Source organism: Stigmatopora nigra, chromosome 8, assembly GCF_051989575.1.
Source record: "Stigmatopora nigra isolate UIUO_SnigA chromosome 8, RoL_Snig_1.1, whole genome shotgun sequence".
Classification (NCBI taxonomy): Eukaryota; Metazoa; Chordata; class Actinopteri; order Syngnathiformes; family Syngnathidae; genus Stigmatopora; species Stigmatopora nigra.
In genome coordinates, this window is record NC_135515.1 from 10,286,129 (window position 1) to 10,309,154 (window position 23,026).

The 23,026-nt window shown below is 38.4% G+C and overlaps 4 protein-coding genes across 6 annotated transcripts; all 4 read left to right on the forward strand.

The window, feature by feature from the left end:
- Window positions 1–421: 421 nt before the first annotated feature.
- Window positions 422–1,924, forward strand: LOC144200767 (apolipoprotein A-I-like). The gene is made up of 3 exons (XM_077723069.1): window positions 422–569; window positions 690–834; window positions 1,018–1,924. The coding sequence occupies exons 1-3, from the start codon at window positions 527–529 to the stop codon at window positions 1,610–1,612; spliced, it is 783 nt and encodes a 260-aa protein (XP_077579195.1). The 5' UTR covers window positions 422–526; the 3' UTR covers window positions 1,613–1,924.
- Window positions 1,925–3,786: 1,862 nt separating this feature from the next.
- LOC144200689 (T-box transcription factor TBX1-like) lies at window positions 3,787–5,347 on the forward strand. Its single transcript, XM_077722947.1, has 8 exons — window positions 3,787–3,808; window positions 3,871–4,045; window positions 4,116–4,217; window positions 4,327–4,498; window positions 4,592–4,747; window positions 4,839–4,910; window positions 5,022–5,082; window positions 5,166–5,347. Exons 1-8 carry the CDS (start codon window positions 3,787–3,789, stop codon window positions 5,345–5,347), a joined length of 942 nt encoding a protein of 313 aa, XP_077579073.1.
- Window positions 5,348–6,383: 1,036 nt separating this feature from the next.
- bace1 (beta-secretase 1) lies at window positions 6,384–13,164 on the forward strand. The gene is made up of 9 exons (XM_077723101.1): window positions 6,384–7,175; window positions 8,070–8,158; window positions 8,942–9,158; window positions 9,444–9,581; window positions 9,671–9,805; window positions 9,900–10,001; window positions 10,223–10,372; window positions 10,558–10,729; window positions 11,632–13,164. The coding sequence occupies exons 1-9, from the start codon at window positions 6,855–6,857 to the stop codon at window positions 11,868–11,870; spliced, it is 1,563 nt and encodes a 520-aa protein (XP_077579227.1). The 5' UTR covers window positions 6,384–6,854; the 3' UTR covers window positions 11,871–13,164.
- A 290-nt stretch (window positions 13,165–13,454) lies between these two features.
- Window positions 13,455–23,000, forward strand: pcsk7 (proprotein convertase subtilisin/kexin type 7). Of its 3 annotated transcripts, XM_077723202.1 has the most exons (17): window positions 13,455–13,537; window positions 14,458–14,744; window positions 15,137–15,367; window positions 15,620–15,754; window positions 15,926–16,091; window positions 16,170–16,260; window positions 16,648–16,702; window positions 16,947–17,085; window positions 17,183–17,283; window positions 18,771–18,938; window positions 19,044–19,148; window positions 19,227–19,329; window positions 20,510–20,666; window positions 20,763–20,857; window positions 20,964–21,069; window positions 21,471–21,588; window positions 22,013–23,000. In XM_077723202.1, the coding sequence occupies exons 1-17, from the start codon at window positions 13,501–13,503 to the stop codon at window positions 22,280–22,282; spliced, it is 2,364 nt and encodes a 787-aa protein (XP_077579328.1). In that variant the 5' UTR covers window positions 13,455–13,500; the 3' UTR covers window positions 22,283–23,000. The 3 variants fall into 3 exon arrangements, with proteins under 3 accessions (XP_077579328.1, XP_077579326.1, XP_077579327.1); XM_077723200.1 differs by lacking the exons at window positions 13,455–13,537; window positions 21,471–21,588; window positions 22,013–23,000 and adding an exon at window positions 13,715–13,875 and having other exon boundaries at window positions 20,964–21,109; XM_077723201.1 differs by lacking the exons at window positions 13,455–13,537; window positions 21,471–21,588; window positions 22,013–23,000 and adding an exon at window positions 13,889–14,042 and having other exon boundaries at window positions 20,964–21,109.
- The last annotated feature ends 26 nt before the right edge of the window (window positions 23,001–23,026 follow it).

Genomic DNA, 23,026 nt, shown 5'->3' on the forward strand with positions numbered 1-23,026 from the left:
CCCTGCTGAGGGAAATGGCTGGGGGTGAGGTCCACTTCCACGGCGACACGCAGCTCTTTCGTCTTCCCCCCTCCTCCATACAGGACTCATCCCATAACTGAACACTATATAAGCTGTGCTTCTGCTCAATTTGACAGTTTCCTCCAGAACTCCAACAGGTAAGAGAAGTTTTAGCTGCAACTGGGATTTGGGGATTTAGAAGTTCTTTCTGCGCTGTGCAAAATTAAATTCCTTTCATGTACTTTTGAAACTTAATTTTGAGCTGCCTAGTTAAAATGTATGTATCTCGGGAATAAATATAGAGACTCATACAAATGTCTAATTAAAGTATTTGAATCTGCATTAGTCTTCGACATATTAAGTATTTCAATGTCTTAGCCTAATATTGCTTGCGATGTAATGTTTTTTTTCTTCTCTTAATGTGATAAATTAGTCTAAGTTTGCAAAGGCTTAAAACTATTGTGTGAGGATACGATGTACAATATATAGTAAACCACACCTGCTATTTGATTTTAGATCTCCAACCATGAAGTTTGTCGCTCTCGCTCTTGCCTTGCTTTTGGCAGTTGGTGAGTACAAAACTGAACACAAATATGAACGGTAGAAACCCAGTGGCTTTGTCCTCTAGACGTTTCATATGCTTTCTCCAATCTCTCATCTTTGCCCATAATGTACCTTTTCCTGCACAGGCTCTCAGGCTGCTTCCCTGCAGGCTGATCCAGTCGCCCAACTCGCCCATGCCCGGGCTGCCGCGGACGTCTTTCTGACTCAAGTTAAGGAGGGTGCCATTAGAACCCTCAGTAGCCTTGACGACACAGAGTACAAAGCCAGCAAGTAAGGCCATTTCATTGACATTTTCTCTGGTCAACCCCATTTCATCTAATATCTGCTAATAATCTCATGTTGATTAATTTCCTTTATAACTTTTAGATTGGGGCAAGGGATTTGGTTGACCTGAAGACAATTCATGCTTAATTTTTACAAAGCTTTGTTCTTCTCTCCTCTCTTCTTCCTCAGAGATCTGCTTGTTACCCATCTGAATGAATTCCACGAGCAACTCAAAGTACTGCAGGGTTCCGTTTCTCCTTACACCGACGGTGTTGTGTCTACACTTGGAGATCTGACCAAGGAATTCAGAGCAAATGTCGATACCGATATGGTTGCCCTGAAGACCGAGCTTGAACCTCTTAGAGCAAATCTCAGGAAGGTTGTTCTAGAACACATTGAAGAGTACCGTGCACTTCTTGAGCCCGTCATTACTGAATTCCATGAAGCTCACATGGTTGCAATGAAAGGAAAGATGCAGCCCCTGATGGTTGATCTGCAGACCAAGATTAATGCCAATGTTGAGGAGACCAAGAATGCTCTCATCCCCATCGTCGAGGCTGTGCAAAAGAAGGTTGCTGCACGTGTTGAGGATTTGAGAAGTAGCATTAAGCCCTATGTGGATGATTATAAAGACCAGATGACCAAGGCAGTGGAGCATGCTAAGTCCATCAGCTCAGATGACATCAATGCACTCAGACACAAGATCGAGCCCTTGGTTGGAGATATCAAGGTTAAACTCCAAGCCATCTTCGAGAACATCGCCGAAACCATGAACAAGGCATAAATTGTGACCAGCTGTCCTCTCAAACTGACCTTTCTCCTATCTACCACGTCTAGACAAAATAGCTCCTCTTCACAAAGTGTCTATTTTCATCACTATAAACAGTACAAAAAGCCTCCAAAATGAAGCAGACGCCAAACTGATGCACTTTTTAGCAACAAAATGGCTGGACTCTTGCCCTTTCTTTCTCTCATGTGAATGCATTTCTTAATATGTGTATGGTCAATCATGACATACCTTACAACAAAAGCTTGTTTCATGTAAATTGCTATGGCAAAAGACGGCTGAATAAACATCTTATTGTTTATTGAACAATTTCTCTTTATCATTGACTAAGTAGCTTGTTGCAGACATGATTAGTGGAAATTTTAAACACAATTGGCAAGTTTATGCACTTTTCTCAGTTGAAAATTGTGCCAATTTGATGACAATTGGAGTCATCATTAAATATTAAAGTAAAATAATTTGTCATAGGGTCATTGCAATAAGAGTAATTGGTGTGTGTGTGTGTGTGTGTGTGTGTGTGTGTGTGTGTGTGTGTGTGTGTGTGTGTGTGTGACAATAGCACTTTGAAAAGCAAACTCATTGAAAACACTAAATAAATTAAAATGGGCTCTTTATCAGGCCATCCCTCAAAAATGACAAAAACTCTCCAATCCAGAACAAATAGCTCAATGGGACTCAGTAGCCCCACTGTTGTTGTTAAACAACCCGGCGGATGAGTGGTTAGCGCGTCGGCCTCACAGTTCTGGGGTCCTGGGTTTCAAATCCAGTTCATGTCCACGTTAAGCCCAACTGTGTGGGTTTCTTCTGGATACTCCAGTTCCCTCCCACATTTCAAAAACATGAATGATAGGCTGATTGGACACTACAAATTGCCCATAGGTATGGGTGTGAGTTGTCCGTCTCCTTGTGCCCTGCGATTGGCTGGCAACTGAGTCAGGGTGTCCCCCGCCTCTGGCCCGGAGTCAGCTGAGATAGACTTCAGCACCCCCCATGACCCTATTGAGGATAAAGTGGTTCAGAAAATGAGTGAATGAATGAAACCAGATTCTTTCTGTCAGGATGTAATACTTGACCAAAACCGTGTTTGTCCTTAAAAAGACACTAAAATGGTGAAACCTACATAAATTAATCCACACATTAGATTTAAAGCAGGTGATTTTTTGTCCCTCAAATGCTCTTCTTGTGGTAGTGGGCATTTTACCACAAATGGTATCCGCACAGCGTCAATGCAAAGAACAAAAACAGCCATCTATAAATTTCTTTTGTACTATACACAGCATATTGTACAGTCCTTTAATTTCTACCATGATTACATTTTCAGGAATGCAACATTATGTCCTTTTTTGCTCTTCGAATACATGCAGATAGCCTTATTGTTGGTCACAAAACTGTGAGCAGTGATTAATGACCTGATTAATCTTCAATGTGACCTGGTCAACTGACAAATTTAGGTATATGTTCTTTATTAGGGAAATCACCCCGCAGGCATAAAACCTTCAACACTACCAAATCATAGTCTCCTGTGTGTGCACATTACAAGAAGAAAAAAAAATACATGATCCAAACTGTGACCACTATTTATTTCACTGAATTATAACAAACAAGTGTCTTTTGAATCAGCCCGTTAATGAAACTAACTTTAATGAAAATTCCCAACCAAGAACAGTGCCAATTTATTTTCTGCCATCTGTCCTCACTAATTAACTACAAGGAGCTATGGCTTATTTCTTGCCAACATCTGGGCGCTGTACCAAAATAAATAGTATTTACCTTAAGTTTTAAGGTGCATGATTGTGCGCACCATGAAAGTATGTGTCTTTAATTTGCAGTCTAATATAGACAGGTCTTGGGGCTACATGCCTGTTAGCAGCTGTGACTACTGCTTGTCAGTGGCATTATGTGTATTATAATGGATGAGGAAGGCACTGTGGTCCCCAGCGAGAGTCACAGGATGTATAAAGACTCCTTGCACTATTGAAACAGCCACCATTCTCTCATTTATCCTGGGATGTGCTATTGTAGCCCTGGATTTGAGAGGGAATTACTATTTTTTCCAAGCTTTTCCTTTGGCAGCCTGTTGATCTTAATGTAAGGAAAGGCAGCAGAAAAACAAAAAGAAATTGAGGCTGTAAGGAAGACTTTACACAATACTAAAGTGAATCTTCACAAAAATGTCTTTACGGGCAAGGAATGGTAAGTCGAACAAATTGGATATTGATGTGATAATAATTGTTATATTTTATTTGTTCCTTCAGGTTTGCCACTTTCTCCAGGTTGTAAATTATCTTCAAGTTGTTGCACAAGTGGTCTATTATTATCCAATGTGAAGGCCCCGCCAGTCAATCAGGTGATGGTTGAGCTGGAAATGCATTCACTTTGGAAGGAGTTTGATCAACTCGGGACTGAAATGATTGTCACCAAAGCCGGAAGGTAACAAATATATGCTTTTTACTTCTATTTGAAATCCCTTGTAATCTCTTTTCTGATCTAAAACTGTTAGGAGGATGTTTCCAACATTCCAGGTACGAATTTCAGGAATGGATCCTGTTGCAGAATATGTTCTACTCATGGATTTTATTCATGTAGACGATAAAAGATACAGGTAAATCAAAATATTCTACATGGAGTCTGAGAAGAATTTATATTGATTCTTGTCTGGCCCTTTGCAAATTTACGTGAGTTAGATTATAATGTGTGGGTATATGTGTCAGATATGCATTTCACAGCTCATCTTGGTTGGTGGCCGGTCGAGCAGATATCGCAGCTCCAAGCCGAATGCATTTTCATCCAGATTCACCAGCTCGTGGAGCCCAATGGATGAAGCAGACTGTGTCATTTGACACTCTCAAATTGACCAACAACCTGCTTGATGACAATGGACATGTCTGTTTGTGTCCTTGTTTATAAAGTTCAATCTTACATTCAAATTAGACAAGATCAATTATATCAAGGTTATTTTCTCCTTTTACTCGCTAGATGATATTGAATTCCATGCATCGCTACCAGCCACGATTCCATGTAGTGTATGTGGATACAGCACACAACAGCCATTTAAATGCCCATAGAAATTTTAACTCCTTCTCCTTTCCTGAGACACGCTTCATGGCCGTTACCGCCTATCAAAACCACAGGGTAAGAAAACCAATAATTTGCCTTGAATCAAATATTATGTGATGTTTCTTTGTCTTCTCTTTTTGGTAATTCTATTTTCCATTTCTGCCAGATTACTCAACTGAAGATAGCCAGCAATCCTTTTGCTAAAGGCTTCAGAACAACAGAGGCACGGAATTGGTCAGTAGCACTGAAAAATTAATTCAGAGTACTGTTGGCGTCATTAACAAGTTATTTCTTTTGGCAACATAGGAAGGACATTTCTAAGCCTATCGAAGTGTGGCATCCACCGCAGGATAGGCCTGAACATAATGTCACTAAACTAGTCAGGAAAAGGAATGTAAAAGAAACAACTAGTGAGTGCATTAATGCATAATCTATATTCAATTTAAATCCAGATTTAATAATACCATTCTGCATATGATCCTTTATTTTTCAGCTCAGGATGTTTCACAGCTGATGGAACAGAGTGGACAGTTTTGCAACTTCACAAATGCAGTGGTAGAAAGCAACAGTGCAGACATTGTTTTCGGAACAACAGATTCCTTCCTCAACCCATCAAATTCTTACTGGGAGTGTTCAAGATCGACTCGGGCCAACTGTTCCTCATCCACCCTTTAGTGTTTCTGCTTTGCTGGTAGATTGTGATTGTCTAAGTTTACACACTGGGAAGATGGTTTTTTTTATCCTTCTTTTTTGACATTATGGGCCCAAAGAAGAAAGCTTGGTCTTTTAGTGATGTTGGTGCTTATTCTTTTTTCTCTTAATGTATTGTGGAGGATGCCAACATTGTTTTCAATGCTTTGTCTTCACCGAAAGCTCAAAAAATAACTACGGTAACTTCAACGAAAACAAGACAACAACCAGATTTTTCTTCTCCTTAATATGGACATAATGTGATATTATAAATGCTAATAAATGAGGGAAACTATTTTGTCGTTACAGTTTCTTTCTTTTTTTTTTTTGTATTTGCCAAGTTGTCAAACATCACACATACATTATTAGTACATCTCTTAAATTGAATACAAATGTCAGGATATAATAATCTTTTACACAACTGTGAATAAATATTTGTATATACTTTATTCTTCCTTTTACCATTTTAAATGAACCCACCCATTTAAATGGATAAAAAAAACAATCCCTGGTGGATGACTGCACTCTAATTATTATTTACTTTGTAAACCAGGTGTTTAAACAAGATCTATTTTTACTGTATTTTCTAATCATTTTAATTTTAATTTTATGAACTGCTTAGTCTTAAAATAGTCACGGGGTGCGGGAGCCTACCCCAGCTAATTCTGAGCAATGATTGGCACTGTTTAATGACTAGTTAGAGTTAAAGCTACATTTAAGATGCAGTGCAGCCATTTATTTTTTGGACCGCTTATTCTTACAATGGTTGCATGGGGTGCTGGAGCCAATCCCAACCCACTATGGGCACTCGGCAGGGGACGACCTGAATTAGTGGCCAGCCAATCGCAAGCCAAAAGAAGACCAACCATTTACACTCACCTTTTTGTAGCCATATTCAATATTTTCATGAACAACAGGCCAATAAAAACTGGAAAGTTAACCTGGAAGCCGTAATTTAGGTGTAGTACATCCCTTTTATTTTGAAAATGGGGTTTATTCTGAAAATACTCACCAGAAGTCGTTGCCCTTCTTCTCTTGGTGATGATGGGCTGTCGATGCTAAAGATGCAGCAGCCAGCAGGGCGGATGGAGGAAAATAGGGAGGTGACTAGAAAGAGGTGAAAAAGATGAACGACTCGGTATGGGTCGCGGATGCTGATGCGAATGCGTCAACACGCATGTCATCCTCCTTTTTGATCGCTACCTTCGGCCGTCCGACGCAACAGGCCTTCGATTTGTTGCTGCCCCGGATTTCTCCGTCATACTGACGGTTGCCTCAAGATGCTGTCCGCAATTTGATGCATATTTCAACAGCGCGTGGAAGTAATTTCTCTGTCAACATTCTCATCATTGGTAAATACTACATCGAAAGCACAGTGAACTATGACATGGATTTAGCGGTCATTTTAGCACGATCGCCTCCTCCGCGCGCTCTTGTGTCACCGTAAATACGACCTCAAATTCAACGGCAACAACCATCATCGTGTTCTAACATGGAGTCGTCCCGAGTAAGAACGCGCTTGTTACAAGCGCTTCTGGCGTGGTTGGGACTATGTCACCTCGGAGGCGGCCAGTCGGCGTCGCCGGACGCCTCGGGCCTGCCCGGAGCGATTCGCCTTCCTCTTAGCCAAGGAAATCGCATCGAACCACCGCCAACCCCGCTTGAGCGCGGCCACGGAGGGAGGCCGAGTCATCGCCGGCGGAGGGGAGTGACAGCCAGCGGCATCAGCTTCGTGGACATGATCGATAACCTGCGTGGAAAGTCTGGACAAGGGTACTATGTGGAGATGGCGGTGGGCTCTCCTCCTCAAAAGGTAAGTAGTGCCCTACATCGTATTTAGGTGAGGTTCGTGGCTGGAGAGGCAATGGCAGTTCGGCCAGATAATGCAGACTAACATCATCGCCGTGCATGCAACTTGGAGGGATGTGGGATGAAACCAGAGCACCCAGGGAAAACCCACGAAATCCCGGGACAAAATGCAAACTCCACACAAGAAACTGGGATTGAGCCGTGCAAACACACACACACACACCTACACATAGACATGCACATGCACACGCACATGCACACGCACATGCGCGTACACACACATACACACACACATGCACACACACACACGCACATACACACACATACACACATACACACATACACACATACACACATACACACATGCACACATGCACACGTACACACGTACACATGCACACATACACACAAACACACGCACACACACACACATTCATACACGCACATACACACGTACACACGCACATACAAACACACACCCATACATACACACACATGCACGTCATCTTATTCCCTCAAAATTAAAATGATGCCTCTTGTGGTAAAATCTCTTTAGAATTAGGTTGTAGCATGGAAAACGGTGTAATATGATTTACAAAATAACTAACATACCCTTGTTGCTAATACTCCCTGCAACCTTTTTTCTAACTGTGCTATAGACTGAGGTGGAGCTGAATCAAGCGATTTGGAGTTGAATGGGAAACCCAATAGGACTAGAGTGTTTTGGAGGGAAGGACATTTCGGGCAACGGGAAACCTGACACATATACTATTGGACAAACCTTGACTGCGGTTTCAGATGATGAGTGGATTTAAACGGAGTAGAATACAGGGACTGATGCCCACTGGTATATCATATTAACCCTTTGAATCATGTGTTTTTTCCTTCTACTCATTAGATGAACATCCTGGTGGATACGGGAAGCAGTAACTTTGCTGTTGGAGCAGCTGCTCATCCCTTCCTGGGCAGATACTACCATCGCTCACTGTAAGTACAGAAAAAAATACCAGCAGTTAATATTATGTATTATTTACCTGCATTGTTTGTTTGTTAATTTTGATCTGGGTTCTGTCTTACATAGGTTCTTAAAATGAATAAAGTAATTTAATAAATGCCATAAATTGCTCTACATCCCAAACATTTTTTTCCCCTGACTGTAAACTAACTTTCAAAGCAAAACCTTTTTTTTCGTTTTTAAAAAGAATAGAATTGTCAAAACATAATCCTTAATAAATTAACTTTTTATCTGTTTAAGAGTTAAGCATAATGGAATAAGCTGTCTAACTGCAAAGATGGAATAGTAATGCCATATTGATATTGCAATATTGACAAACCATTCTTGTTGTTATTTATACAGTTAATAGGCTCCATTGAGTGGTTGCTTCCACCAGGCTGTTTCTTTTCTGCAACACAGTGTGAAATAGAGTCCAATTATGCTATCAACTTCTTGAAAAGATTTAAAGTTGGTAGTTGATCGTTTTTTGTTTGTTTGTTTCTTTTTTCGCGTTAGGGTTCTCAGAAACTAGTAGTTTTGGCAACCCTGACCTTTGACTGTGCTTTGTAATACACTTTCCTATATATTCCTATATTTATATCTATTATAAACGTATGATGCAGGCAGCACACAGAAATAGTAGAACAAAGGAAGCTCCTTAAGATCAATTTCTGGAAATACAACAATGGTATGGAAAACGGATGCTGGGATCCAAGGATCCAATCCATGCACTTGATGAAAATGGGTAACTGTATAGCTCTGTTTACTATTCACAGCTCGACTTCTTACCGTGACCTTGGGAGGAGCGTGTATGTTCCATATACTCAGGGTCGATGGGAAGGCGAGTTGGGTACAGATGTAGTCTCTGTTCCTCATGGTCCCAATGCCACGCTCCGTGCCAACATTGCTGCAATCACCCAGTCTGATCGTTTTTTCATCAATGGATCCAACTGGGAAGGAATCCTTGGACTTGCCTATGCTGATATAGCACGGGTATGTATAATTCTCCTAAAACATGCTAGAAATGTCATCATTTCAATAGAATTTAGAAATTATTACAATGTAGTAATTTTTGTTTGGACGTTTTTAAGAGACGTGGAACACAAACCATTCATTTATCGACTCTGTTGTTAGTAGTGTTGTGTAGTGCAAAAAATATTTGTCTTGTCAATATAACCATGGTCATATACAACTAGAAGGCTACAATGTACAGTCTACATTATATTAAGATAAAGACTAAAATCTCACAAGTCAATTTTTACACATTTCTTTCCTCAGCCTGACGAGAAATTGGAGCCTTTTTTTGACTCTTTGGTTCGCCAGACGCCTGTTCCCAATCTCTTCTCACTTCAGCTTTGTGGCGCCGGTTTTACCCAAAACTACTCCCTGGGCAGTTCTATGGTTGGCGGAAGCATGGTAAAATATATATATTGATAAAAAATATATATGATCACAGCTAGAATATAGAAATATGGCCTACACATTGTTTTATGTTTACCCTGTAGATCATTGGAGGCATAGACACATCCCTCTTTGTGGGCAAGCTTTGGTATACTCCCATCCGTAGAGAGTGGTACTATGAGGTCATTATTGTGCGGATTGAGGTGAATGGACAGGACCTAAACATGGACTGTAAGGAGGTAAGATGTAACCTGTGTGATGTGGTTGCATTAAAGTATTTGTATGTCTCTTGATTGTAAACACTGATTTTTTTAATGCCTTTATCCTTTTCAGTACAACTATGATAAGAGCATTGTGGACAGTGGCACTACCAACCTTCGACTGCCCAGAAAAGTTTTTCAGGCTGCTGTCAAGGCTATTGAAGCAGCTTCCTCAGTCAGTACATAGTATTTTATATATATATATATATATATATATATATATATATATATATATATATATATATATATATATATATATATATATATATATATATATATATATATATATATATATATATATATATATATATATATATATATATATATATATATATATATATATATTCAAATTTGTCATACATACATTAAATGATTATTCCCTGCGCTCTATTTCAGACAGAACAGTTTCCAGCTGGGTTCTGGCTAGGTGAACAACTAGTGTGTTGGCAGGCGGGCACTACACCGTGGCATATCTTCCCAGTCATCTCCCTTTATCTGATGAGTGAAAACCGTAACCAGTCCTTTAGAATCTCCATCCTGCCTCAGGTAAAGATACAGCATTACTATCTCACATCACCTCAAATAGTTTTTGAACTTTTGTCTCTGGAATCTAAAGGGAACGACAACATATAGCATTAAAACCTTTATGTTAAAGATGGCTGCTTTAAATATGTAAATATTGGGTATATCTATCTTTGAATAACAATTTATTAACTTTTATTTCTGAACAGCAATACCTGCGGCCAGTTGAGGACGTAGCTTCTGTTCAGGAAGACTGCTATAAGTTTGCAGTGTCCCCATCTAGCACTGGTACGGTGATGGGGGCAGTCATCATGGAAGGTTTCTACGTGGTGTTTGATCGAGAGAAGAGCCGTATTGGTTTTGCTGTGAGCACATGTCACGGTGAGTGGGGAAATAAAGTGTTAAAAGATTTTTTAAGATACAAACCAATTTTATAAAACCTTAAGTTAACTGTGATCAAGCACAAGTGTATTTATATTTTTCTTGTGACATGTACGTAGACCAATGTTTCCCAAACAATGTGAGCGATGGTCAGGTGTCCCACAGAAAATGACCTGCCAAAGTCTTTCATTGTAATATTCTAAGAGAAAAAAATTGTAATGTTACGTAATTAAAATGTAAATAATAGGAACATTAAGATTATATTGGAATATTGCAACATTCAAATCATGATAGTGCAAGATTAGTATTGTTTTGTTGCTTATTTTTTATGTAACTTGAACCAGAAAATGGTTGGTTTCACCAGTATCAACTTTTTGAAACATAAAGTTAAGGTGACTACCAAACTGCTTTTTACCTAATATTAGGAGATTGAAGTCATGTTGGGAAAAAAAGTCATAAAATTAATAGAATGAAATCTGTACATTACTTATTTTTTAAATCATGTCAATTGTAAATTGTTTGGTTCCATGGACTTAAACTTTTAGCAACATTGGTGTGAACATTTCCATTTTGAAGTACTTTTTGGGGGTTTCTTTGATTCCTGTTGATAACCTTTGATAAGAATGACTTTATTATTGTAAATATTGTTTTAAATTGGAAGGTTTTTTCACTGGAATTGTGCGTTGAGATTTTTTCAATTCAAAAAGTTTACCGCAGCTCAAAAACGGTTATAAAACTGATCTAGATTCATGGAAACATTTTTTTCCCTTCAAGCTTAAACAGGTTAAATGCTATGTAGCAGAACAAAATAAGCCCAAAATGAAGTTTTTGCAGGTTCTGTACATTTGTAGAGTTTAATTGTTTTTGCTTTATCAAATAACAACTCACTCTGCTATTTTCAGTCCATGACAATCTTCGAACAGCGTCTGTGGAAGGGCCATTTTATGGTATCGACCTGGAAGACTGTGGCTACAACATCCCCCAAACGGACGAGTCCACTCTTATGACTATTGCCTACATAATGGCGGGTATCTGTGCGCTATTCATGCTTCCCTTGTGTCTCATGGTGTGCCAGTGGCGCTTTGCTCGCTGCCTTCACCCACAGGGTGACTTCTCTGATGACATATCACTTCTTAAATGAGTTAGTGAATTGGAGGACATTGCAAAAAAAGAGGACATTTCTACAAGGATACAAAGTAAAAGCATTTTTTTCAGCAACAACACTTGGAAAATAGAAGCTGATATGAAGTAAATATATGAATTCACCTTTGACTTGTGAATTCTGGATTGCTCCATTTTTATTATACTTTGAAATGGGCTTGCTGAAAGAAAAGACTGCCATTGCTTTATGCGGCAAAGCATAAAAGATAGAAACGCAGTCATGGAAAAAAAATGAACCACTTAGAAGTGTGTTCGGGCTTATGGAACAGATGAAAAAAGTGGATGCAAAAATTGTTTCTCCAACCTTTTACTTGTATTGAAGTGGTGGGCCAGTTTCATTTAAGATGCTTTGATGAACAGAGGGCCAAAGTATATGTATACGAAAAAATAGAAATGGATGGCTTTGAATATATAAGTACTTTAAGATGTCTTTGATGGGAAACCTAAGAGAAAAAAGATAACACTTTCACAAAATGAATTGACAGGATGTCTACAATTTATGAAGCCATAATTAAGATCGCGGGCACAGCATGATTAACTAAGTGTGGTTTGATGTTTTTTTGTTTGTTTGTTATTTTAGGTCTAATGTAAGTTGCTAATGATGAAAAGGAATGAAATGTGAGCATGTAAGCGTGTGTATGCAGTCGCGTATCGCCGTAAAAAGTATTCAAATAGTTTTAATGCAAATTCAAGTCATGAACACTATATTAGCATCTATTAAATGACACTATTACGCAATCTCCACCAAAGAATTGTTGAAGTAAATTAAACCTAAAAAAATATTATATCACCTTATAATCACTTTTGCTTGATACTACTGAACACCATGTCGGTTTCTGATGTCGCTTATTGTACTGTAATATTATGTCTATTGTATAAAGAATTGTTTTACAAATTTTCAGTTGATGCTGAAATACATTTTGTTACTGTTACAAAGAAATACTGCATTATTGCACATCGTAAATATTATACATTAAATGTTACCTTTTTGAAAATATAAGATTAGGGCTTTTTTCATGATCACAGAGGTAAAGAATGACTTAAAGGGCCATAAAACCAGCTCTGTATTTGTCTTATACTGGCCTACTGTTATTCTGAGGAAGTCCTTAATGTACACACTTTTTTTTTCTTGACACGATACAAAATATGTCTATGAACAAGATATCTATGTCACAGCATATGCAAAGTTTAGACATGCAAATGTTTGAAATGAAATAAATATTGGAAGCCATTATATTTTAAATTAAAGTCTTTTGACATCATCCTTACCAAAATACATTTGATCTCTGTGTATAATTTGATTTTTGGTGGTCAGTTGTCACCCCTAAAATGATTTGGTTTTGTTGGATGTTAATTTGGGTGTTAGATAAATAGATTATTGTGACAGTAAAATTCAGAATGGTAAAATAAATTGATTGACTTTACTTAAATGAAAGATGAGAATTACAGTTTTTATTTAGATTTTTTTTATTCTACCCAGGAAAGATGAAAGACTGTGACACGTCAAAGACTGTCAAACAGTGTAAGGTGAGTTTGTGACACTTTAAAGAGTCACAAGCCACTGTTTTGATCAATTCCAAGAGAAGGGACTACTGAGGCCATACCATAAAATGACAAAAGACGCTCATCACCACAAAGAACAGAAAGGTCAGATTGGATCAGCCACAAAATATAATGAGGGATGAGACCAAGAGTAAACTACTATTTTTTTATTAATTGAATTGAATGCTTTGTCATTATACATGCTGATTTATTATGATAGCTCGCTTTTAATCTCTTAATATTTAGATTTATTTAGATTTAGATTGGAGTACTACTGCTTGTATGTACACTGAACTATATGACGTTTTTTTGTGTGACGTATGCACGTACAACGCGCAACCTTACGTAATGCGGAAATGAGTACTAACCTAATAGTAAAGCCGAATACCCTAAAATCACATATTTTACCAGAAACATACGAAGAAATCAAGTTGGATTTTAAGGTAAATGACCGATCTCGCTTTTTAAATAATAGACTACCATGACTAATTCTTTGTCAGTGTAAATATAGGAAGACAGACGCCTATAAAGGGTCGTATTACTGTTTTGCGACATTCGACTGCTGAACTTCCGCAATTGACTCAAGAAACGTATTATTTATAAGAAATAGGTAATTGATCTCCTAACTACAATTAGTTACATCGCCTGCTTGTTTTTTTTAAACTTATTTTTTGTCTTAAGAGCAGATAAAAAATGTACCAGTCAGCTAAACTCGTTGGTAGATGCTCCAGCCTATTTGTTTACTCCTAAACGTAGAGTTTTACAATATATCTTTTTTTCCCGGATAGTGTATGATTATGTATGTAATTATTTTGGAGTCTGCTTAACAATACGTTTGCTGTTATGTAGAACAACAAGTAATGGGCAGCCTATACAAATATTGATGTTTGGCTTGTTTTTCTTGTATTGTATTCATCTGCATTAGCCTACACGTGCTTTGAAACTTAAATAGAGCAGTAAAATGTACTCACTACGTATATCCGGATTGCTATTGACAAGGACTTTGTATTTTTGCACATATCCAGCTTGGCGATCAGATGAGGAGAGCCTGCAGAGTTTTCCCTTGTTGTCATCCTTTGTTGTGATGGCAAGGCTCCATCTGACCGTATTCTTTATTTTCCTCCTCATTCTGTCCTATTTTTCTTTTTTACTTTTGACCTATCTTCCTTTTGCTACGCTGTCATTTCCTTATCCCCATTTACATTCACCATCCTCATGCAGTCCAGGTCAGTCATGGGCTGTCCGGCTCCATGCTGACCCATATTATGCTCATCAACAGAACTATGATGGACTAGACATAATTGCCAACCAGGTACTGTACTCCATCAAATTTCAAATTTACTGACAGTGTAATGTCAATGTAAAACAGTCTATGTTGCTGTACTATGACATCTGCTACATTTTCATAGTCTTACAAATATTTTAAGGAGTTGATGTTACAAGTGAGTTCACTGTTGTACATGGAAAGCAGTGCAGACTATATGACATTTGTAAATATTTTTTATCACTCATTTAAATATTGAGGGATTGGCTCCAGCACCCCTCGCCACCCTAATGAGGATAAATGGGTTCACAAAATGTAATGAGATGAGAACTGTAATACCTGTTGCCGTCACACATCAATATTCACATGTTAATGGCGCTTTTAGGGGTATGGCAAAAGCTCAATAGTATTTGTACTTATCTTTTCTTTCATCATTTCAGGTAGCAGAGGAGGCTGGGCTGCACAACCAGGGCCGGATTGGGCAGTTAGAAGGCCACTACTTGCTTTGTTCTTCTCAACCAGATGCTAATGTTTGGAGGAATGATATCCATCCTGGGGATGTGCTAGGAAGCCACCCAAATGTTCTTTGGTACTCCCAAGAGAGGGTGCTAAGCCGCTCTAAAAGATCAATGGCTTTCAATGACCCTCGATATCCTAAACAGTGGCACTTGGTAAGTTTATATATCACAGTATTTTATTTGATAACACCATATTCTTTTTAAGTAATGTATCAATAAACTATAGAAAGTTACAGTTTAAATGCTCATATCCTAAAGTAAAACAAGTTTAAAATGGCCCGGATTCACATTAAACCTTGGTAGTTTACAGCCATTGACTTCAAATGATACTTTCACCTGATTGATTTTCTTCAATTAATACATTGACCCTGTTGATTTAAATCTGTTTCTTTTTTTTACATCCAGCACAATGATGTAAACACGGGCATGGATATCAATGTGACCGGTGTATGGGAGCGCAACATCACTGGCCAAGGAGTCACCGTGGTGGTGGTTGATGATGGAGTACAACACACACATGAAGACCTAAAACCCAACTATGTGAGACACCGTGAATCATTCGAATACACCTAATCCAGGGGTTGCAGAATATATGTTTTTTACACACAGTGGATAATTATAGTGATCAATCTTCAAATAAATAACAATTGAAAATAATTTCACTTGACTTTTATTCATGCCTTTTACCCTACAATTTATTTTGTATTCTAGAGTCCAGCAGGCAGCTATGATCTGAACTCCAATGACCCGGACCCTATGCCCCACCCAAACATGCATAGTGACAACCACCACGGGACGCGATGTGCCGGCGAGATTGCTGCTGTTCCAAATAACAACATTTGTGCCGTGGGTGTTGCGTATGGCAGCAAAGTGGCAGGTACATTTCAGAGATGTCCTTTCTGGTTAATACATTTTTGACTGAAGTATTGATTGAAACTAATTTCTTCATACACAGGTATAAGAGTCCTGGACGGCCCACTGACAGATAGCCTGGAGGCCATAGCCTTCAACAAACACTACCAAGTCAATGACATTTACAGCTGCAGGTAACATGTGTGTCACTGTCGTCATTTTGTCTCCTTAGTACGGCAAATCTGATTGGGTTTTTTTGTATTAAACAATGATCATTAGAACTTAATGTTCAATTTAAATGGGTCAAATAAAAATTGAATTTGCAGTACATCCTGAAAAATCAATGTAAATGATTATTGATATATTGTGATTAATTTCAAAACAATATTATTTACCAGACCTGCTTGTCTCAGTCTTGTCGTGCAAGAATTATGATTTTATTGTTTTTACAAAGCATGATAAAAAATAATCACCCTAGATGTTAGCTGTCCGCTGTAGAGATCATTGTTCCTGAAAGCAATAATTAATTCATTTTTCAGTGCATTGTACAGTTAAAAAGATGTAAATTGGCTTTTCACTAGTTGGGGTCCTGATGATGATGGACACACTGTGGATGGACCCCATCCCTTGGGCAAGGTGAGAATTGTCCACATTTTTAGAAAATTACGTTTTATCTTGCTATATTTTACTGCATCCTATATAATAATGTTAATTATTATTATTAATTAACTTGAATTATCACTGTCTGCTCCTGGCAAGCATTTTCAGAGTGTGCAGTCTTGTTTTTCACCGATAGAGAGCAGTGCTTCTCAACATTATATCCTGTTTTTTTTTTCCAAGGTCAGTTAAGTAGATGAATAATTTTCTCTTTTCTTTGAAGGCTGCACTTCAGCATGGAGTCATTGCTGGAAGACGTGGTTTTGGAAGCATCTTTGTAGTTGCCAGTGGCAATGGAGGTCAATATAATGACAATTGCAACTATGATGGTTATGCAAACTCCATATACACCATCACAATTGGTATAGTGTTTTTTTTTTAAGTATAATCTTAGCAAATGTGTAGTTCTATTGTTTTACACGTCTATAATTGTTGTATTATACATTTTTTTAAATCAAGGAGCTGTTGATGAGATTGGCAGGATGCCCTATTATGCGGAAGAGTGCGCATCTATGTTGGCAGTCACATTCAGCAGTGGGGGAAACAGGCTCAGGAGTATAGTAGGTCTTACTTGATAAAACTAAATGCATGCACAAAATAAATGCTTGTTTAATGTGATTAGGTGTGAAAGGCACTTTTTATAGGATATATGTCAACACCCTTTTGAGTTCAAACAATCGTTCATGCACACTCTCACACTTAGGCCGGCATTAGTACCTTGATATCAGAACTTTGAGGCGGACCACTCAGCAACGCCATAACTGCCCATTTGTATTTCGGCTGTTTGTCATTTGTCACTATGGAAACCGTTTTGGACAAGGAATGTTGTTGCCTGGGGAGAATGACATTCAAAAGAGTCAAAATTGCCACTCTCGAGAGGAGTGTAAGCCACAAACTGACGTCAATGGACACATAGGCCAAGTGTTTATCTATTAGGGCCTATCACCTACAGTGTGGTTCTATAGAATGTCACGATATTGTTGTGTACTATCGGGTCGCCATTTAAAAGATAAACAACAATACTCAAAACACTAATTAGCAGTTTAAAATATTCTTGAACAGCTGTTCGGAACACTATATACTCTGTACATAAACATGGGATGCTCAGAATTCCTCCATCTATCATCATGTTGTTAACTGCACACTAAGGAAAAAGAAGGTGCATGGTCTTGACAGCAAGTGTAATACAACAGCCCCATTTCTTTGGTATTTCTAATGTCCCAATGTATTGACAGCATTACAAAAATTGGTGAAAAAGTTCACCTCCTGCTATTATAGTTTTCATTTTTCACATATGAGGTCAGTGCTGTACAGTGAGACCCCTCCCAGTCGCTGTTGTGGTTAACCAAAGGACATTTTATGGAGCTTATATGCTCTTATATCTCCACAAATCTATTCTTAAACATGATGGAAAATAGTATGCAATACATTAGATCATATATTATCATGTGCAAGGTATAGTATTTCTTTTAAAGGTGTACATAATGCAGGGAAAGCAATCATGTGTGCATTTTGCTATATATAGTGTTCGATGGAATTATCATGATATAAATCTTATATACATTGGTAAATATATTTTCCCATCTGCAAAACAGTCTTAAAATCAACTTTTATGTCATTTCACTGGACATGCATTCAACATGTTGTCTTGTTGGTCATCTCAAAGCGACTACGTATATTTTTATACTTTGTACTACAAATTGTGAGCCATAAATATCCCTTCATAGTCTATAGGTTTCTCAACCATTTTGTTGGATACCCTTTTTTAATTTTTTTTTAGTATCACTATTTTACAACCGAATCTGAATATTGTAACAGAGCCATTTAAGATCCAAAGACCCGTGACAAATCCAATTAATGACATCGCTCCTAGGTCTTGAAGTCATAGCTAAAAATGTGGGTGGTCTGTATAACAGATAGTTTCTTAGGGATACTTCTTTGAAATTCTGTTTGGTCACAGAGGAGATCTATTACCACCTGTTTGCTGTTTATACCTTACAAGGATTTTCATTCCACGTATACATCATCAACCCATCTGTGTGTGTAGGTAACGTCAGACTGGTCCATGCAGCAGGGGACAGGCTGCACAGAAGGCCATACTGGCACGTCTGCTGCCGCCCCCTTGGCAGCCGGCATGGTGGCCCTCATGCTGCAGGTCCGACCCTGCCTCACCTGGAGGGATGTGCAACACATCATCACTTTCACTGCCACCAAGGTAAATTTCCTTGGACATTGTGCCACTATTTGCAGTATAATTCTTCTAAAATGCCAATTTCTACATTGGAACAAAATGAATAACCATGATTTTTTTTTGTTACAGTGTGATAACAGTTCTGACTGGAGGGAAAACGGGGCAGGCTTCCACCATAGCCATCAACATGGTTTCGGTCTCCTCAATGCATGGAAACTTGTTAATGCTGCCAAGGTATACTATAAGCATACATAAGTGTTTACAAACTACATCATTTTTTTGTTCATTTTTGTTTTGTTATGGTTTTTACAGGTCTGGGAGCCAGTACCCTTTCTTGTGTCCTATCAGAGCTCAGTGATGGTGGAGAAAGTGTCCATTCCTTCATATCCAAAGAAGCTGGTTCGCACCTGGGAAGGTACATTCATATACAGTTGCTTTAATACTTCCTCTACTCGCCATTCAATAGTTAACCACTACACTGCATCATGTGGCCACCTCCCTCTATTCCCCACGTCTGAGTTGTCCACCTACCATATTTGGTAATGTTCTGCTGTTTGTGAGCTGAGGCGTCGACATTACATAGCGAGCCACATGTTTCCTTGTTGCTTCCCCACCCCTTTCTCTCTATCTACATCTCTCTCATTTCCTACTTGTGGGCATTTGGAGGTCAGAAACTACTCTGTGTATTTGATTTTTCTACCCTTGTGTGTTTTAGCTTCCCTTCAATTATTGTGTGTATTTTTACATATTGAACTTGTGGTTATCTACTTGTAGCAGATATTTTTAATGTTCCTCATCTCTTCACCTCTGTACAGTGCTTACCGTCTCACATTTATAGGCTTTTAGTTTTCAGGCCCACTGCCAGATAGATTGTGAAGTCAGTATTAAGTATCATATATTAGACAGTTACTACATCGTTGCTTAAACCTCTACTCCCTTGTTCTTTTTAAACTTTCTCAAGTTGAATCAGTGGAAAATATGAGAAAATTAATGTCAGCAATGTCATTTTCTCATTCTGTTTATTACACCCTTGAATTTGTTTACATTTTCCAAGATGCCGAGCTTACAGAGAATCTCTATTGACAAGGATTCTTTACTTATGTTTATACTTTCCATCAAGTTTAGCTAATGTTCTTCTCAGGCCCCAGGGTGTTTACAACCTTACATGGTCAGAGAGCCAATTGACTCATTATTTGTCCTCACCCAGGAAGTACTAATAGACCATCTTCATCCAGTATCACTCGGACTAGATGATGAGATGGGATCCACACTGTGACTAATAACTGATCCAAAGGCAGCGTGTGTAAAATATGAATCTGAAAAGAATGGCATCATTCGCAATGCTTTTCAGGATAAAATGTCATCACATTGTGTTTCGTACACTTAAGTGTGTAGTTATTGACTGCTATTTTTCTGAACAATTTGTTGCGTGATAAATTTATGCGATACATCAGTCACAAAATCACTTCCATTTTCCATGTAGAAAAGTAATAGATAAATAAGAAAGATATGTTTGTCATTGGAATTCTTTATTGAGAATTTGGTGCTTGGAAAGCTCGCAAAGAGTAGTAAGAACTCTGTTTTCTTCACTCTAGTCACTGCAGAAGACCTGGAACTGTCTGGGATGGAGACCCTGGAACATGTGGCTGTTACTGTGACAATAAACCACCCTTGTCGTGGAAACCTGGAGATTGTGTTGGTCTGTCCCAGCGGGATTCCCTCAATCATTGGGGCTCGACGAGCAATTGACAGGTGGCGCTCCCTTAGAACATTTTGAATGTGTGAGTAAAGCATCCAAACCATGCCTGCAATGCTAAAAATCAACGCACCACTCTATCTTTTATCCAGAGACTCGGCTGGATACCAGGACTGGACCTTCTCCACTGTGCGTTGCTGGGGGGAGAAGGCTAAAGGCCAGTACCAACTCAAGTTATCTGACCATAGTAAGCTTTGGCTGTTCTCGTCACACACATTTGGAATTACGCACATTTTTGTTGGTCTGTGTAAGAAAGCATCCTCCCACAATGACGCTTCCCTGTGCTTATGTAGAGGAACCATCGTCTGCACAATGTGCCAGTGTGGGGCAGTTAAAGTTGTGGACATTGACGCTGTATGGATCTTCTATGACCTTCAGGGAGGTCAAGGAAAGACAAACGTATGATCTTGGCATTCTTTATCACTTATACTAATTGTATATTTTGAGAGAACTTTAGTGTTTTTTGCAAAATGTTCAAACCTTAACAACTTAACCTTGACAATGAATAAAAGACAGGAAAGAAGAACTGCAATGTAAGACACTCACCATAAAATATGAACTCCCCCTTGGAAAAATAACTTACATAATTGAATTATAGCAGTTAAAAAGGGATTTCTTGCTCATGAAAATCTTTGAAATGAAATGATAGCTTTGCTCGACATTCATTGGTGTGTATACTCTTGCAATACGGCAAAAGTAAATTAATTTGGCAATGCACACCAAGATTAAGAAATGCATATTGTTTGCAGTGGTTGGGTTATATCTGTTGGGGTATTTTATTAATTATGATCTCACAACAGGCTCGTAGAGGATGCCATGAGTGGCAAATACCTGGACAGCAACTTCTCTTTGCCTTGCTCCCCAGGCCTTGATATTCCATCAGAAATTATCAGTCCATTCACATCGAGAAGCCTTAGGGTAAGTTGTTTTTAATTTAATGAACAAAAGTCAGACCTATTTTCTTTGTTCCTGTACTTAATTGCAGGTTTTGCACTCGTCTAAGGGTTTTGTGTAACATTAAGTACTAGTACAGACACGGTATAAGAGTGGTTAGTTGGTTAGCGTGTTCTCCCTGTGTGGGTTTTCTTTGGTTACTCTGGTTTTCTCCCACATCGCTAAAATATGCATGCTGATGGAACACTCCAAATTGACCATAGATATGAGTGTGTGCATAATGTAGTTTTTAGTCTCCATGTGCCCTTCGATTGGCCTGGCTCATGTAGAGGAACCTGGATTTGAACCTAGGTCCCCCATTGTGAGGCAGACACGCTAACCATTCAGATGCCCTGTAGTTTTATTGATATTTATTGTATCTGGTAACCGACATCTTTTTTTCTTCCAGTTTCTGCTCCTGCTTGGTTGCTTTGCATTTTTCTGGTCTCTCTACTACTTACTTGAAGTCACCTTATCCCACATGGATATCAGAGGCTTTCAATGCCTGTCTTGGCGGAAAAGAGATCACAGACTGAAGAAGGCCCGTCGGGCGAGAGGAGTAGAGGAGGCTTTGGATGAAGAGGACGAAAGGCATGAAGAACAAGATTCTGGGATAGAGCTTCATACAGTGATGGACCCTGAAGCTAGCGTTCTATTTATCAATAGAGAAAAGACATAACAGAGAGTCTTAAATAAGGACCAAAGTGCTCTTTGGATGTCTCAGGCTTCCACTCCCAGCGTTCTTCATTCAGGTCACTGCAATTTGTCTTATTATGTGGTGGTTATTGGTCAAGAGGTAAATTATGGATTGAATTGAGGTTCACTGTTGAGCATACTGTTCAAATGATAGGAGTTCAATTAGCTTTTTTCTTAGCAAAATAGTTTGTTGAAGAAAACTTGGCTACTGTTTGTAAGGAATGTAATGTAAGCACTTTATGAAGGTGTGAATCTGCCATGTGTGTGTGTGCGTGTGTGTGTGTGTGTTGGGGGTCAACTAAGTCTTCCTCTGAAGTGGCTTGACTTTACAATTTAATTATGATGTGCACATATTTCAGGAATACAATTGATTTGGAAAGAGAAGACTTTTGAAATTATTAGTGAAGAAGCCTAACTGTGGTTTATCAGCCAACTACTGAAAAAAATACTTGACATGGTTTCATCAGATTTCGAGTATAACTATATTTTTATGAAAGTGTTACTAATAATATGCCTTATTTACTGTACAGAATATGAGCTGCCTATTAAACAGTGTTTAATGTTTTATACTAAAAGTTTTACCGTGAGGAATTCTCTTTCTACTGCTGTATAGTTAAAAAGAGAAGTTGCAAGTTATGTTCTGCTGTGCAAGTCATAGGAAACATTGATCATAATAATAAAAAATATTTTCTTGTGGTTAATTCTGTGGTGTTCATTATGGTTATTC